General features: G+C 35.8%; 1 protein-coding gene across 1 annotated transcript; it reads right to left on the reverse strand.

The window, feature by feature from the left end:
• Positions 1-249: 249 nt before the first annotated feature.
• On the reverse strand, positions 250-2,908 carry LOC114454972 (uncharacterized). Its single transcript, XM_028435948.1, has 2 exons — positions 2,694-2,908; positions 250-957 (listed from the first exon to the last, which is right to left on the reverse strand). The coding sequence occupies exons 1-2, from the start codon at positions 2,720-2,722 to the stop codon at positions 270-272; spliced, it is 717 nt and encodes a 238-aa protein (XP_028291749.1). The 5' UTR covers positions 2,723-2,908; the 3' UTR covers positions 250-269.
• Between the last annotated feature and the right edge of the window lie 14,099 nt (positions 2,909-17,007).

Raw genomic sequence — 17,007 nt, forward strand, 5'->3', positions numbered from 1 at the left:
TACTGCTTTGGTTACATTAGGCCTGTGTGATATGGACCAATATTCATCTCTCTATTTTTTTCCTCAATATGGCAATAGGTGATATAAATTCCATTATTATTATTTTTTTTTCAATAGTTTTACAAGAAAAACAATAATGGGTATTTTTTACACTTGGCACCTCATAGATTTGGGTGGGCAGTAGATAAGCAGTATTGTAGAAAAGGGGTGGGGGATGCCACCAGGTGACCACAACCAGCCCCTCCTCCTCCTCCTCCTCCTCCTCATGCTTAAGGCCAGCTGATTGGTGTAATGTTCTTTTTATGTCCAGAGACGGTTGTTGTGCTGCTTTTTGTTGCTGAGAATGTCCTTATTGGCATCGTTGCCCCAGAGATGGTCCTTGTTGGTATTTTTGACTCCTTTAGAAAGTTCTGGAGGGTGGAGCGGATGCTTGACAAGAATAAGTGGTTTCCCTCATCAGAGAAATGAACTCCGTCTGAAATAAACAGTGATCGTTTGTAGAATCGCAGGAGAGGATGTTCAACAACGTCTCCTTTGAAACAGACAGACGTCCTCTTGACAAAATGATTGATGGTTTTTCTGTCCCTGATGATCTGGGACAGCTTCCCGTACCTCCAGGATCTGCGTTCATTAATGGAGGAGAAGATGATCTTCATTACAGGGAATTTAATGTGCAATTTGGTAAAGTCCTCTTTAATAGTGTAGGCCAGACTATTTGCACTGTTTATGCCCAGGGTGTTTCCTCCAGCGTGAACCAGGAGGATGTCAGGGGGTCCCTGGGTGGAAAGCTGACCATAAAAACAAGGCAGAACTCCTTCCCACCTCATCCCTCCTTTTCCAAACCAGTGCACGTTGGCATCCAGTCCCAAATTATCTCCAAAAAACTTTAGTGCAGCCTCCTCGCCCCGCCGGATGTAACTGGAGCCGATTATCCACACTTTGTCCTTTTTCTGTGATCTGTAACATAGACATGGAATCAGGTTAGGATTCATGAAAATAAATACAAAAAAGTACTCATCATTGTCGTTTAGCCTGTCCAGGTTTTATCATCATATTAGCTGGAAGTGTGTAGTTTCAGTTACGAGTTAAGCCTCACTTCAGATTGAAGATTCTAATTAAAAGTCAGCTCTGAGATTCTTTTTCTCTCCAATGGCTACAGGTCATTACTTCATACAGTATAAACCAGTGGTTCTCAAACTTTTTTGACTCAAGTACCCTTTTCTCTTATTTCTGAATCCAAGTACTCCCTTTTTTCCGACTATAACATTTTATTCAGAAGTCTGTGAAAAAACAACTATAAAGCACAATGATGGAAATAATGAGTGATAACACACATTTTAAAGAATCTCATTTTGTAAATAAATAGAATGAAACAGTATTTAGTGCCTCCTGAATAGATTTATTTCTATAGATTTTACCACTTACGATCATCTCCCTCATCATGTGGGACCAAGACTGACCCTTGTATTTTCAGTTCATGTTCTAAAGATTAGAACATGAACTGAAAATAATAATAATAATTAATATTAATAACTAATAATAACCATTCAATATCATTTCTTACATCATTTTGTGCCTTTTTAGTGTCTATTTTGTTGTTGTTTGTCTGTTCTTTTTTATTATACACTATATTTTTCTCTTATTTTGTGTGCCTTTCAGTGTTGGTAACGTTACTTTAAAAAAGTAATATTATATAGTAATTATAACTATTAATATTAGTTATAGGTACTCACTACTTGATCCAAAAAGTAACGGAGTTAGTAACTTAATTACTCGATAATAAAAGTAACTCATTAACAAGGAAAGTAACTATTTGCGATACTTAAAAAAAAAAAAAAAAAAAAAAAAAAAAGAATCGTGTGTCATTGTGAGGTACTTCATTAAATTCTAGTTACTTACAACGGATGTGGACAAAGTCTTCACTCCTGGATATAAAGTACACTTCACATGCACGTTCTTGCCTTTGACCACAATTAAATTAAAGTAGTGTTTGTATCGCCACCTCACTATAGCTGCATATGAAGCCAGGGGAACTTTCTGATCACAGTTTATTCAATCAATACATGTAACTCACCGCATTTAATGTTCATTAACATTAACGGAGTTGTAATGGCGTAAAAAGGTTATTAGTTAGATTACCCTGTAACTGAAAAACAAACGCCGTTATTTTAAACGCCGTTATTTCAAACACTGGTGTATTTGTTGTTGTTTTGTGTGTTAGCTGGTAATAGTAAGTCATTTTCTCTCTTAGTGTGTGTTTGTTTGTCCTTTTGTATATTTTTCTCATATTTTGTGTGTTTTTAATGTCGTTTTGTGAGTTTCCGGTAAAATTTAGTATGATCATTTTTAACTAGAAATAAACCTCATAAAACCCCATATTTTCAATGGTTTCTATTGTTAATTTTACTCTATCTCTCTCAAGTACTCCCTGTAGTGCCATTGCCTCCCCCCTAGGGGTACACGTACCCCCATTTGAGAAACACTGGTATAAACCATACGTTTTCATTATTTCTCCAACATGTGGAGTCTTTCTGATTGACATAAAACTACAAAACATTTGGAAGTGAGGCAGGACCATTTTATAAATAAATATTTACAAAATTAAGAAGGAAATAGCTATAAATATTTGATTTTAGCCCCTCCCAAGAAATAAATATAAATTTAAAAAAACGAATTCATTAAAAATGTCTTACCTTTCAAGCTGAGGCTGCTGGGCCGTCATTTTTTCATCCAGTTCGTCCAGTTTCCTGTTTCCACTGGTAGAAATGTGGTTTCACCACAAGATGTCGTCTGATCAACACAGTTGTAGAAAATTTGTTTGAAGAGCTCCACAAAAATGGTGCTGTTACTCACAGAGATGATGAGCAACTGAATATAAAAGTGGACTGTTAGTAATGGACAGTTAGGCTTGTTCCCCAGGCAACCCAACCTCTCATCTGATTGGTCAACACAGTTTTTTCAGCTCAACAATTGCGTTTAAAGGAAAACAAAACATTTCAGAAAACAAAATGACAAATAATTCATTCTAAACAAACAAACAAAGCAGTTATTGCGATTTTACAAATAAAAAAATTTTTTTTGGAGGGGGGCAATAAGGAAAAAAAAAATAAAATCACAATTTTTTCTTTGTAAAATCGCAATCACTGTTTTTTTTTTTTTCTTTCAGACCATTAAGACTATTTTAAAGTTATTTATCAATTAAACAAACTATTTCACCAACTTTAAATATTGCCCTAAATGGAAAAATTGGATACAAGATAATAAAAAATCATGTAAGCAATTTATCAAACTGGTTCTATGTACAATTTACATCAAACAAAAATGTCGACAAGTTATTTTTAGTGACACAGCCTTTTTACATAATTTAACTAAAGAAGTGTAGCATTAGCAACACTTGCTACATAACAAGGCAGCATATCAGTGATTTTTTTATTTTTATTTTTTTGTTGAGGTAACACTCATGTTAATAAAATCCTACTTTAAGCCGTGTTTCGGACCCCTCATTTCCCACAGTTTGGACAATTACATGCTTTACAAGATAAAACATTACTGCTTTGTTTACATTAGGTCTGGGTGACATAGACCGATATTCATATCTCTATATTTTTCCTCAAAATGGTGATAGATGATATAAACTTATTTTTATTTTATTTTTCAATATAGTTTTACAAGAGAAAGAATAATGGGTGAAAGTCAGTGGATAAAAATGTCACAAAAAGCCTTTTATTAACCACTAGCAGCACATTATCAACATTTTGTGTCACTTTTGATTTTTTCCTTTATTAAGGCTGAAATGTATGATTTAATACTGTAGTGTTGCTAAACCACATTCAGAACGTTGTCTCTTTAAGAAGTGTGTAAACAGTCCCAGAACCCATAAACAAGGCAGAACAAATGTAGTATATACAATGTAGTGAATGAGTGTGTGTCAGGGTCATTATACTTTTTGAAATGTAATTTGTTTTTAGTTTTTCAGATTTTTTTTATTTTTTTTAAGTTAGTTTGTTTAACTAACTAATTAAATAAAAAGGGAGTGACAAAGGAAGCGGAAAATGAACATATATCATTTAAGACCTCATTTACAAAATATGGACTTTTTCAAGATTTGGAAATTATCAAATTTAGTTTGTTCTGAGCTCCTGGTGAGAGTTTGGAGAGTGTTGGACCCCCTCCTTAAGGGGGGATTTGTGTCAGGTTCTGTTTGGTTTTAGTTGTTTTTAGCTCTTGTGGTCCTCTTAGTTTTTCTGTGAGTCTTTGTTTATTCTGTTTAGTTTCAATTCTAGTTCTTGTTAAATGTTTTGTTAACATTTCGTAACATTCGTCTTTGTGTTAACAGGTATTCCTGCTCGTGTCTCCACCTCCCAGTAATGCCAGTGTGTTTGGGTTTTGAGTCATTAGCTTCCTCATGTTTTGCACTCAGGTGTGGTCCGTTCCTAATCAAGCCTTCCCCACTATCTGACTGCTTGTACACAGAATGATTGTTGGTTTATTGTCAAGAGAATCAGTGAACATAAAAGCTCCATCAGATGTGCCAATCCTAACTACTTGTATCCAGTGGCCAGTAATTTAATGCTGTTTCACACCTTATCTCTTCTGTCATTTCCAGGGAATTCAGCATGTACAGTTGTCAAGAGGATGAGACACTGAGTGGGGTGCAGTGTGTGCACCCCACACATCCAACTATTCACCCCAGTTAGGTATGGGGTGCCGAATGTAAAGACTCGATCACTTTTTCATAGCCAACATATTTTGAACATTTAGCTGACTTTCCTCACATTTAGCAATTTTTTTTCTTTTATTTGAGACAGAAATTCATGAAAAACAGCATGTTCTATATCATTGTTAAAAAGTGTACTGATGGAAAACTAATCTAAATGTAAATATTAAATCTGAATGTAAATATTAAATCCTAATGTTAAATCTGAATCTAAAACCCACACTTCACACACCCCACCACTGACTGAGCCTCAGTCAGTGGTGGGGTGACGACCGATTTAACATTTGGGTTTAACATTAAGGCTTCCTCAGAGCCAGAGCGTTTGGGCTCTTTTTACGGTAGCTTTGGCTTCCTCCACCAAAGCCGGCACTCGGCTGCCACTTGGCCACCACCCTGTGAGCATCGGCTTCAGCTCTTGGTGACATCATCGACTAGTTGACGTCGACTCGTATGCGACTTTTTGCCGAAACTGTAAAGCTAAAAAAGGTAAAGAGCAACATCTACTCTTGAATTTAATGTCTGAAAAAAGAACCAAAATAAGTCTATAGTAATAAAAAAAACATGATGAACGTATTTGAGCTATCTAATAAAGCTAATAATAGGCCTAATTATAATGATGGGATTATTTTTGTTGTTGACAATTCTTTATCTCTGGCTACATTGCTCACATGTTTAAAGTTTCCCAAAGACAGTGGTTTAAGGAGACAATGGGAACGGGCAGTGAAACGGGAAGATTTTGTGGCAACTGAGAGGTCCATGCTTTGCAGTGAGCATTTCAACACAGATGACCTTGACAGGACAGGGCAAACTGTTCAGCTGAGACAGGGAGTCAAATACTAAATACTCTTGTAGATAGTTTGATTGTTTATGTTCTTGTTCCTTGAATGTTTGAGTTCTTTGGCAACAATAATAATAAAGATGATGATGATAGAGACATAATATTATTAGTGACAATAATAATAATAATAATAATAAAAATACTAATAGTAATGGTTATAATAATAATAATAATAATAATAATAATAATAATAATAATAATAATAATAATAATAATAGCAATAAAAATAATAATGATACAATGAGAATACCAGTCACTATAATTTAAAAAATTAATTAAAATAACAATACAATAATATGAGAATATAATGATAATTATAAGAAAAGCAATAACAACAATAATACAGTAGTAGTACATCTATACAATAATGATAATTGTCAAATGCAATGTATGCAATGTTATCAATAAAAACCTGACCACGTTTGAACGTTTTCTGGGTTCCTTTTGTTTTATTTAAGTCTATCTATCTATCTATCTATCTATCTATCTATCTATCTATCTATCCATCTTGTGTAAGCACATCATTCCTCTATAGATGTAATGTACTGTACGAGAAATTGCCACCGTTCCAAAATGGTCACCCTGTCAGGTTCTGTTTAGTTTTCTTTGTGTTTAGCCCTTGTGGTTCTTTTAGTTATTTAGTCTTAGTTTATTCTGATTTTCGAGTATCTCCTGTGTTTACTCTTGTCTTTGTGTTTCCAGGTATTCCTGCTCATGTCTCCACCTCCTGGTGATGTCAGTGTGTTTGGGTTCTGACTTCATGTTTTCCACCCAGGTGTGGCCCATTCTATATCAAGCTTCCCTCACTATTTAGCTGAGTTCTTGGACACAGTGTGATTGCTAGATCATTGTCTTACATGTCTTATGTCAACCTCCTCGTGTCCTGCAGGTTTTGTTCCCTGCTCCCAGTTTTCCACACCCTGTTAATGCACCGCTCTAGTGGGCTGCAGCAGGCGATGCAGCGTCTACGTATATCAGAGATCCTTAATCCTGGTCCTCAAGGGCCACTGTCCAGCATGTTTTAGATGTTTCCCTCTTCCAACACATCTGATTGAAATGACCAGGATCATTATCAGGCTTCTGCAGAGGTTGATGATGAGTTTTTCATTTGAATCAGGTGTGTTGGAAGAGGGAAACATCTAAAACATGCTGGATAGTGGCCATTGAGGACCAGGATTGGGGACCATTGATGTATATAATGTCTATGCATATATGTACATATGATGTACAATGCTTAAAATCCTTAAATGAGTTTGACTACAAACTGCTGAAACATGGATTAATTTAACAATCAACTACTCATGTCATCAAGGTGTGGAATTATCTGTTTAGTATTAAAGTAAATCTGTCCATTTATTGTCAAATGCATTATTATTGTATAATATTACAAGTTTATGCTTTAATAGAGTCAGCAATTTTCTGTCAGTGATCCTTCTTTTCTGGCTTTAGCTGTGACAACAGATTATGGAGTTTAATTCTTCATATTCTTTAAGAATATTTGTCTGTTTGTTGATGGTGAAGTAGGCTGCTCTGCATGGTTTCTCCTTTATCATCTCACTGATCCAGGTTGGAAACCCCAGGCTAAAGTAAACGTCTTTGTATAGCCGCTCTGGGAGTGTAAATGTTTGGTGTGGTCAAACCCGTGAACTAACAGACAGCCTGGATCTGTAGATCCAGCTTTGTAGTGTAGGGCTGAGATGTTTCATTTCAAAGAGGTTGTAAAGCGTGTAGCTTGTTTATTTCATCAGAATCAGAATCAGAAATGTTTTTAATGGCCATGTACAGTTTTAAGAACAGTACAAGGAATTTGTGTTGGTAGTTGGTGCACAAAACAAACAACAAAAAAAATAAAAAAACAAAGAACAACCCAGCAACAATAATAATAATAATAATAATGATAATTGAAACAGTTTATGACCGGGGTGGGAGGGGTCGGCCACAATCTTTCCTGCACGCCTCAAAATCCTGGAGGTGTACAGGTCCTGGAGGGAGAGCAGATTGCAGCTTCTCTGAAGAGTGGATGATACGCTGCAGTCTGGCCTTGTCCTTGGCCGTAGCTGCAGCGTACCAGATGGTGATGGAGGAGCCGAGGATGGACTGGATGATGGAGATGTAGAAGTTCACCATCATCTTTGTTGGCAGACTGAACTTCTTCAGCTGCCGCAGGAAGTACATCCTCTGCTGAGCTTTTTTGATAAGGGAGCTGATGTTCAGCTCCCACTTGAGATCCTGGGTGATGATGGTCCCCAGGAAGCAGAAGTACTCCACAGAGCTCACTGTAGAGTCTCCCAGGGTGAGGGGATGAGGGGGGCTGGGTTCTTCCTGAAGTCTGCTATCATCTCCACTGTCTTTAAAGCGTTGAGCTTCATAAAGAGTACATTTGGCAAATTATGGACAGCATCTTACATAGAATTAGGTGCAAAAAGAAAATGTATTGCTGAAATTCTAACAGAGAATTTAGGTTGTGGATGAGCTCATGTGCATTCAAGAAAGAACATTAATGAATATCAACAATGTGTACATGCTGGTGTTCAAGGTTTTCCATTTAATAGAAACTCAAAAATTACATTTACATTACAGTTACACACAAATAGCCATGACTGTAAAAAAAAAGAAGAAAAAAAAAGATGAGCAATTCTAACTGGCTTTGGCATTAATAAACACAAAATATAAATATGTTTTAACAAAATGGTAAATATAAGCACATCTTAATGTTGTACAATTTTAATGACAAATGCAATTAAGCAAATAACTGGAGCTTTCGTGTAAAGGTGACACTCTTCAACAAGAAAAAGGATTGAAATAAAACCTCATGTAAAAAAGACCCTAACCTCATATAGACACAATAACTGTTTCAATACATCCCAACATTCAGTGCATCTAGAGTTGATTATTGCCACCAAACATACTGCAATACAAAGGTTTTAAATGCATTAAATGACTTTGACTTGACAGAACAACCTTTTTAAGTGTTTGGATATTTCCTTCATCTTCAACCTGTACACTATTGGGTTAAAGAGGGGATGATACAAAATGGCTTGAAAAGTCATCAACAACCGTACAAGCTCGTTGCATGACCGGAACTACTTTTTATTAACAGGCGGAGTTATACATCGCATCACACGGTGCCAACAGGTGGGGTCAGGAGTCAAACATAATAAAGTAAAAATACAATTGAGAGCATATTAATTATTTACATACATGTGTTAACAATATATTAACACCCCCACTTGCTCTCATATTGTCAGCTTCCTTTGCTAGGATAAACAAAACAAAAATGCACAAATAACATTTTAAACTCCAAAAATAAGTTTTGAAAACTTGAACAACTTGTGTTGTGATGCTGGTTTTGTCATCACGTCTGCTAACATCTCCTCTGTAGGGCAATAGTGTAATGTCACTTTTCCATCGTTCACAGTTGACCTAACAAAATGGTATTTTATGTCAACGTGCTTACACCTTTGCCTGCTCACTGGATTATTTTGCTAACGCAATAGCACCTTGATTATCCTCATAGATCTTAGGTGGTGCATGATAATTCTCAACAATAACTATTGATCGATTTGTCACATGACTTTTCCAGGGTTTGAGTTTGTTTTATTTAGTTTCACATCTACTAATATATCTAATATAGCTCTATGTTTTTTACACTGATGACAACTTGTTTGTAGTTTTATTTCAGAAAGTTTCACTTTTACAGTTACAGCTGGAAACCTTTGTTAATTGAATATCCTAGTTACATTACAGCAATCAAATTAAACTATATCAACTAAGTGAATTAATAAAAATGGCCTGTTTTTCAAACTAAAAAATGATCTTGTGAAATCTCTGACCTGTTGACCTGCACAACTCAAGAATCAGAATCAAGAATCATTATTTCTTGGCAGAAATGCTTTTAAACACATTCAGCTGACATAAACATCTTGTTTTCAAATATGTAGAATAATTGTGAATTTATCAGTAGCAGTAGTAGTTTTAATATTTTAGTTAATTTTTTGCAGGCACCATTTTTGTCCGTCAAATGTATTTAAAATAAACTAAAATTAAAGTCATTTCACTCATGATGCCGCCAATCAAGTGGGGTGGTTCTAACCATGGTTCCACTATTCTTCTGGCTATTGGTGACCCCAGTTACCAATGGGACCACTGGACTCAGTCAATGGATATGAGTGATGTCCTTGATTTAAATTGGGATTTTTGCTTATCGAGATGGTAGTAGAGGTTTTGATGTTTGATGATTCATGTTTATCTTTTTTTAATTTGTGTTTTTTATTTTTCCGAGTAAAGTTGATAAATATTTTGTTAATTTCTTTAGACGTTGATACCTGAACAAATAGAGATAAAGCAGGATATATTAGTCTAGAGATACCTTCAGCTTTCATTAAGAGAATTCTTCCAAACATTGTCAAATCACGTTGGAGTCACATGTTCATAATATTTTGTGTTTTCTTAAGTCGGGGAAGAAAGTTTTGTTGTTGTCTAGTTATGACGTTTTATGTGATTGACAGTTTTCTTGAATGGTATATTACATACATTCTCACTATCTGTATCATGTATGGATAATATTTCACATTTACCTACGTTGAGTTGTAAGCCTGATGCTTTAGAACATGTTTTAATTAATTGTATTGCTGGTTCAATGTGGTGTTTATCTTTTAAAAACAAAACCGTATCATCCGCCAATTGCGTAATTGAAATTTCTCTTTGAATTATCGATAAACCTTTAATTTTAGAGCTGTTTAAAATTTGTAATGACAGGAATTCTGTAGCGATTAGAAAAAGAATTGGTGAAATTGGACAACCTTGACAAACAGATCTATTAACAGGGAATCTTTTGGAAGTGCTCGGGTAAATCATTAAGTTATTATTGTTATCTTTGTAAAGCATTTTAACAATTGAAATGAAACTTCCCCCAAAACCCATGAGATCTAAAATCTTGTATATAAATGGATGTTCCAGAGTGTCAAATGCTTTGTAGAAGTCTAGAAAAATTATAACTACCTCTGAGTCCAAATGTTCAGAATTATCAAGCAAATCCAAGATTAGTCTAATGTTATTACTTATGTGTTGATTTGACATAAAACCTGTCTGTGTTTCATTCATGATTTCGCCAAGATCTCTTTTTATGTGTCTGGCGAAAACAAGTGAGAATTATGTATAATCAATATTTAGGAGAGTAATTGGCCTCCAATGTTCTATGCATAAAGAATCATTGTTTGGTTTGGGAATCAAGCTTATTAATCCTTGTTTCAGAGTGGCTGTCATTTCTTGATTAGCAATGCAATCTGTGTACATATTTATTAATGGGAATTCAATAATCTCCCAGAAAAATAGATAAAACTCTGTGACTAAACCATCAATTCCAGGATATTTACCTTTTTTCTAATGTTTTAGGGCTTCAATAAGTTCAATGTTTGAGAGAGGTTTATCACAATTCTTCTTGAAATGATCTGAAATAGTAGGGATAAATTCTTTGATTGTATTAAAAAATTCCTCACAGTGTTCTGAATTGAATTTAGATTCATATATTTTTTTTATATAATGAACAAACATATTCTGAAATTTCTTTAGGATTAGTGTTTAAGTTGTCGTTTATTTTTAGTGCCGACATATTCATTCTTTTTTATTACGTTTTTCAAGTGCAAAAAAATAAGTCAAATTTTGTTCTCCATTTTCCAGCCATTTAGCTCTAGATCGTTTATAATTTGACTGCATCATTATATAATTTATCTATTTCTTTTTAGAGTTGTATTATTTTTGTTTGCTCACTTATAGAAAGATTCTCTTTATTTAATAAGGGCTTTAAACTATTCATAACTCCTCTTTCTTTTGCAATGTTAATTTTCTTTATTTATTTGCTACGATGAATAGCAGTTTCTCTCATTTTGAATTTGAAATACTCCCATTTTTGAATATTATTTTCCTTTTCATTATTGAAAATATTTAGTGCATTTTGTTTCACAAAGTGTTGAAAGATTGTATCTTTAAGTAAGTTTTTATTTAGCTTCCAGTATCCTCTTAGATTATTATTGTCTTTGGAACCAGAAACGAGAATCAAAATCATTTTGTGATCAGATAATGGAGCATGTAAATGTGAAACCTCAGATATAAATTGTATACAAGATGAAGATGTTAACCATGAGTCTATTCTAGAGTGTTGAGTGCGTCTAGCATTACACCAGGTAAATTCCTTACAGCGAGGGTTAAAAAACTCAATGTCATTCGCGATGTCTGTCACAAGAAGTTTTTCAGTGAGGTAAGATGTAGCTTTAAAACAGAAGTTTTGGGAGTTTTTTTTCCAGGATTCTATCTATTGAATCATTTGGAGCATCATTATAGTCACCTCCAATAATTAGTTGTGCATCTTTATGTTTTCCTTGTCGATACTCAATTTTGGAATAAATCTGATGAAACATATTTTTAGCTTGAGTTACTCCATTGTGACCATATACATTGCATAGTATGAAAAGAGAATTGTCTAGTTTGAATACAGTTATAATCCATCTGCCATTTTTTGCCATGAGTTTCCAAGACATTACCAGTAAATTTATTAAACAAGAGACATTCCTGCTGGGATCACGTGATCCCTCGACTGCGATGCCAGCGTAGTGTCTATCTCTGCCTAGCATAGTCATTTTTTTTCAATAATCCGATATTATACAACAAATACTTCAACGTCCATCTCATCATGAGTACTTCCTCAACCAAAGACGCTTGGAAAAGGGAGGCTGAACAGTTGCCTATAAAGAAAAACTAAAGAATCTGCCATCTCGAAGGAAGAACTGGATGCAGCCATTGCTAACGGCATTAAGCTAGCGCTCAAAGAACAACGCGGTGTACTGGATTCAGCTGTTGCCTCCGCCATTAGGGACGCTATGGATTCGATCCTGGTACCAGCTTTACATGACATGCGAACAGAAATACAAAAGAATGCTGAAGCCGTGAATGGCATTACCAATGAACTCGATAAATTGAGCAAGTCTGCTAAGAGGATCCAGGACCGAATGGATGCTGTGCAGGCCGCGGCATGGGAATATAGGCGTTCGCTTAGCGAGCTAAAGTCACAGCTTGACCTCCTTACCACAAAGTTGACGGACCTGGAGGACAGGGGGCGAAGGAATAACATAAGGCTGGTGGGCTTACCAGAATCAATGGAGTGTTCAGATGCAGTTGGCTACCTGAAAAAGAATCTATCTAAATGGATCCCTTCGTTGGATGGCCGTGACATCGATATTGAACGGGCGCATCGGGTGTATGACGGAGGCCAGGCTAATTCCAACAAACCACGAACTCTCATCTTCAGACTGCTCTGTTGGCAGGACAGAGCGGCAATCCTTAACGGCGCACGGAATGTCCTCCCAGTGAAGTATAAATCCAACGGAGCCACCCCGAAAACAACCGACTTCAGCCCAGCAATGACAGCCAGGAGGAAGAGCTGCAGCTCTGTCCTGAAGAGAGTGAAGTGGTCACCATGGTTACAACCCCAGGCCTTTTAACAGTGGCCCACGCAGATCTCCAGGATGACAGAGAGGGTAACCTGACGGACATGGACGGATGAGTCTTCGAATCTTACCTGACATAAACAAGTTCTTCAAGTTTAAGCAGTTAGTGTTTAAGCAATTTTTTATTTTCATTTTTTTGGTGAGCGGGTAACATTGGCCTTTCCGGCATGCAAAAGGACAAAAAAAAAAAAAAAACAATGATGTGATTTTGCTCTGAATGTCAAATGAATTTCTGTGAATGCAACCATGTCGGAAATGAACTGAATAAATAATAAATAATAATAATTGTATTATTTTAATGGCAATATTAAATATATATTTGCCAGTCCAGTACTTCTGTTCTTCTAAACAGGCTCTATTGATGGGTTAGCATTAACGTACAATCCAGATTGACTTTGCTGGTTCTTGTATTATCGAATGTATTTATTTTTTGTGTTTAAATAACTGTGTGGCTATCTGGCACAATTTGTTGAGTTTATGTTCTTGTACGGTCTGTTAGTTTTTGTATATAGTTTTCCCCACCCCCTCTTCTTTACAGACATATTTTTACTCTATATTGCAGCAGTATTTGGACAAATATACAGCATTTGGCAGGGCGATTATGCAGTTAAGCTTCATCTTACGTTAGCACTAATACATCTTGGTTGCTGAATAATTTGTGTACTCGTGTATTAAATATATTATCACTTAATGTGAAAAACTCGTGTTCTTGAGTACTTACATCATTGAAAGACACGTCACTGGAAATGATGGGAAAGAAAGACTTGCTTTTGCCCGTGTTAACATTCTTAATCATAAATTAGCTTTTACATCCATATATTGTCCAAATGAGCCTGATAGAGACCTTTTAATTTCATTGGAGACACACTATTAGAACAAAATGATTGTTCCCTTGTAGTGGGGGGCGATTTGAATGCAGTCCTTAATCCATCTCTTGATAGATCAAATTCAGATGCTACTGCCAATCTATTATCTAACCTGCTGAATACACTTATTAAAGATCTTGCTTTGCATGATCTTTGGCATATACAAAATGCTAATGCAAGAGATTATACATTTTTCTCTGCTAGACACAAGACATTCTCCCGGATAGATTATATTTTTCTCAGCCCAGCTTTAATTACAGAATAATACAAATTAACACAAATATATTCATCACTATTTTACCGAGACCACTGTCCGATCACTCTGCACTACTGTGCAACATTGATTTACCCAATATTAAAATAAAAGCACCAAGGTGGCGACTAAATACGTCCTTACTAATTAACTCATCATTTCACTTAAAACCCAATTAAAAGAGTTTTTGGTCATTAATGCACAAGAGTGATCTAACCCACAGATATTATGGGAGGCCACAAAGTATTTTATCCGTGTTTCTGTATCTCATTCTCTTCAAGTCTAGCAAAGACAAGAGTTCGACAAATAACAAATCTTGAAAACAAAATACAATCAGTAGAGACTTTACAAAAAAATAACTTCACAGAGGTTCAGGCCAAACTACTGACATCTTTAAAAATGAATACAACACTCTGTCCCTGTCAAGGGCAGAATTTATCCTGCATAGAAGTATGCCAAAATACTACTTTGAATCAGAGAGACCTCGTCACCTGCAGGCGCTTATGCTGCAGGAATGTGAAATAAAAACTAATATCTCAGCAATAAATAAACCTGATGGCAAAACCTCAACAAATCCATAGGTCATTAGTACAACATTTTTATCCTTTTATGAAAAGTTATATAAATCTGAGATTATTCATGATGATACTACATGTACACAATTTCTTAACATTTAGAGCTTCCCACTCTACAGCAAGAAGTTCAAGCTGATTTGTAGACTGAGTTAAAGTTGGATGAGTTGCATAGGGCTTTGAAAGGTCTCAACAAAGGTAAATCACCTGCCTGGATGGTCTCCCCACCAGAGCTGTATTTGGAACTCTGGGATATAGTGGGCACCCTAACACTTAAGTCATTTAACATTGTGATTAAGAGGTGGGTACCTTTCATAGAGATCAATAAACAGCATCATAACCTTCCTCTTGAAAAAAGGAAAAGATCCTTTGGAATGCTCCAGTTTTAAACCAATATCCTTACTATAAAGTGATCTAAGATATATGCTAAAGCACTTGCTCTTTGCCTTGAGAACGTTATTCAATCTTTAGTCACGAAGATCAAACAGGCTTCATAAAGGGGGCGCTATGCATCGGTTAGCATGAGGAGACTACTACACATCATAGATATGGCCGAACACATCACCCCCTGTGCTTTATTCTCGCTTAATGCAGAGAAGGCCTTTGATCGAGAGAGTGGGAATATATGTGGGTGGTACTGCAACGTTTTGGATTTATAAATATTTTATAACATGATGAAGCATTACCATTCTCCCTTAGTATGCGTTTAACAGGTGACATAATCTCTTCCCCTATTACCTTACAGCGGGGAACAAGACAGGGTGGTCCACTTTCGCCACTTTTATTTTGTCTCTCTCGGGAACATCTAGAACGAGCCATTAGACAATCTACAGCATCCCCTATTAAAATAGGCGACCATAAATATAATATCATTGTATGCAGATGATATAATCTTGTTCTTAAATAACTGTGCCACTTCTATCCAACCACTTATTAAGGTATTTGATCATTTAGCAACTTACAAATATAATTGGACAAAATCTGCGCTCATGCCTTTAAATAATATAGATGGAACGCTGTTATTCCAGTAGGTATTCAACCTGAAAAATATTTAACTATCTGGGCATTACAATTCAGAAAAACTTCATAAACGTAATCAAGACAATTTCAACGCTATGCTAGCAACATAAAGTCAGATATTCAAAGATGAGAGAGTTTAAGAACCTCTCTTCAAGGTAGGATTAACACAGTAAAAATGAATGTACTCTCAACTTCCTTTTTTCTGTTACCACTCTGCCCTCCTCCAAATTACTTTAAAGACATCCACTCCATGGTTTCAAGGTTTATTTGGGAAGGAAGACAGCCTAGGATTCGTCTGAAGACATTGCAACGACCCAAACTGCTAGGCGGTCTGGTGGTCCCAAACTTCGAACTTTACTATTGGTCATTTCAGATCAGAGCATTAAGCAGATGGGTTGATACACAATCCAATACTGCTTGTAAAATGATAGAATCTGTTAAAATATTACCACACAGGCTACAAGATATTCTGTTCTCCAGCTTATCGAACAAAACAATCAAAAATAACTTCGGGCCCATCATTGCAAATTCCATACAGGTGTGGAAGAAAGTAGAACGTTGGATGGGCGGCCCTTTTAAGAACACACCATTATGGCACAATCCAAGGTTATTATGTGGTCACAAACCATTTAATCCACCATCTTGGTCATCACGAGGAGTACACACACTGGGTGATATTTACAACATTCACGGTCTTCGACCGATACAGGATTTAAAAACACATTTCTCACTTACTGCTTTCACTTACTTTGTTTATTTCAGCTAAGATCAGCCCTAAAAGCTTATGGAGTTCCCTGGAACTCTCCCCTTTAGGCACATCCCATGCTAAAATTGATCTCTAAGTTACTGGATAGACCCTCTGTTTCTTAATATACCATGAACTGACAGAGCATAGCGCTAAAGTTCTACCAACTGAATCCGTGTGGAATAAGGAACTGGGCAGTTTAGATTGGAGGAAGATCTGGTGCAACCTCACTTTGACTTCCAAAAATCTAGCGCCCTAACTAATTCACTTCATGCCATACATAGAGCTTACATTACACCCTATAAGAGATTCCAAATGAAATTACAATCTACAAAAAACTGCCATATATGTGGAACTGCGTCACTTGGGAGATTCTTACACATGTTTTGGGATTGTCAAATCATTTCTGAATTCTGGTCTCATGTAAACTCTGTTAGCAACGTACTGAACATTTTTTAAAATTTTTAATCCCACATTTTGTCTCCTTAATTATA

This window comes from Gouania willdenowi, chromosome 21 (genome assembly GCF_900634775.1).
Source record: "Gouania willdenowi chromosome 21, fGouWil2.1, whole genome shotgun sequence".
NCBI lineage: Eukaryota > Metazoa > Chordata > Actinopteri > Blenniiformes > Gobiesocidae > Gouania > Gouania willdenowi.

Excerpts from the sequence above, each read along its gene's own strand:
- LOC114454972 (XM_028435948.1), bottom strand. The coding sequence starts at position 2,722 with ATGACGGCCCAGCAGCCTCAGCTTGAAAG. Across the intron at positions 958-2,693 it reads CAGCAGCCTCAGCTTGAAAG|ATCACAGAAAAAGGACAAAG; the intron begins GTAAGACATTTT and ends TCTATGTTACAG.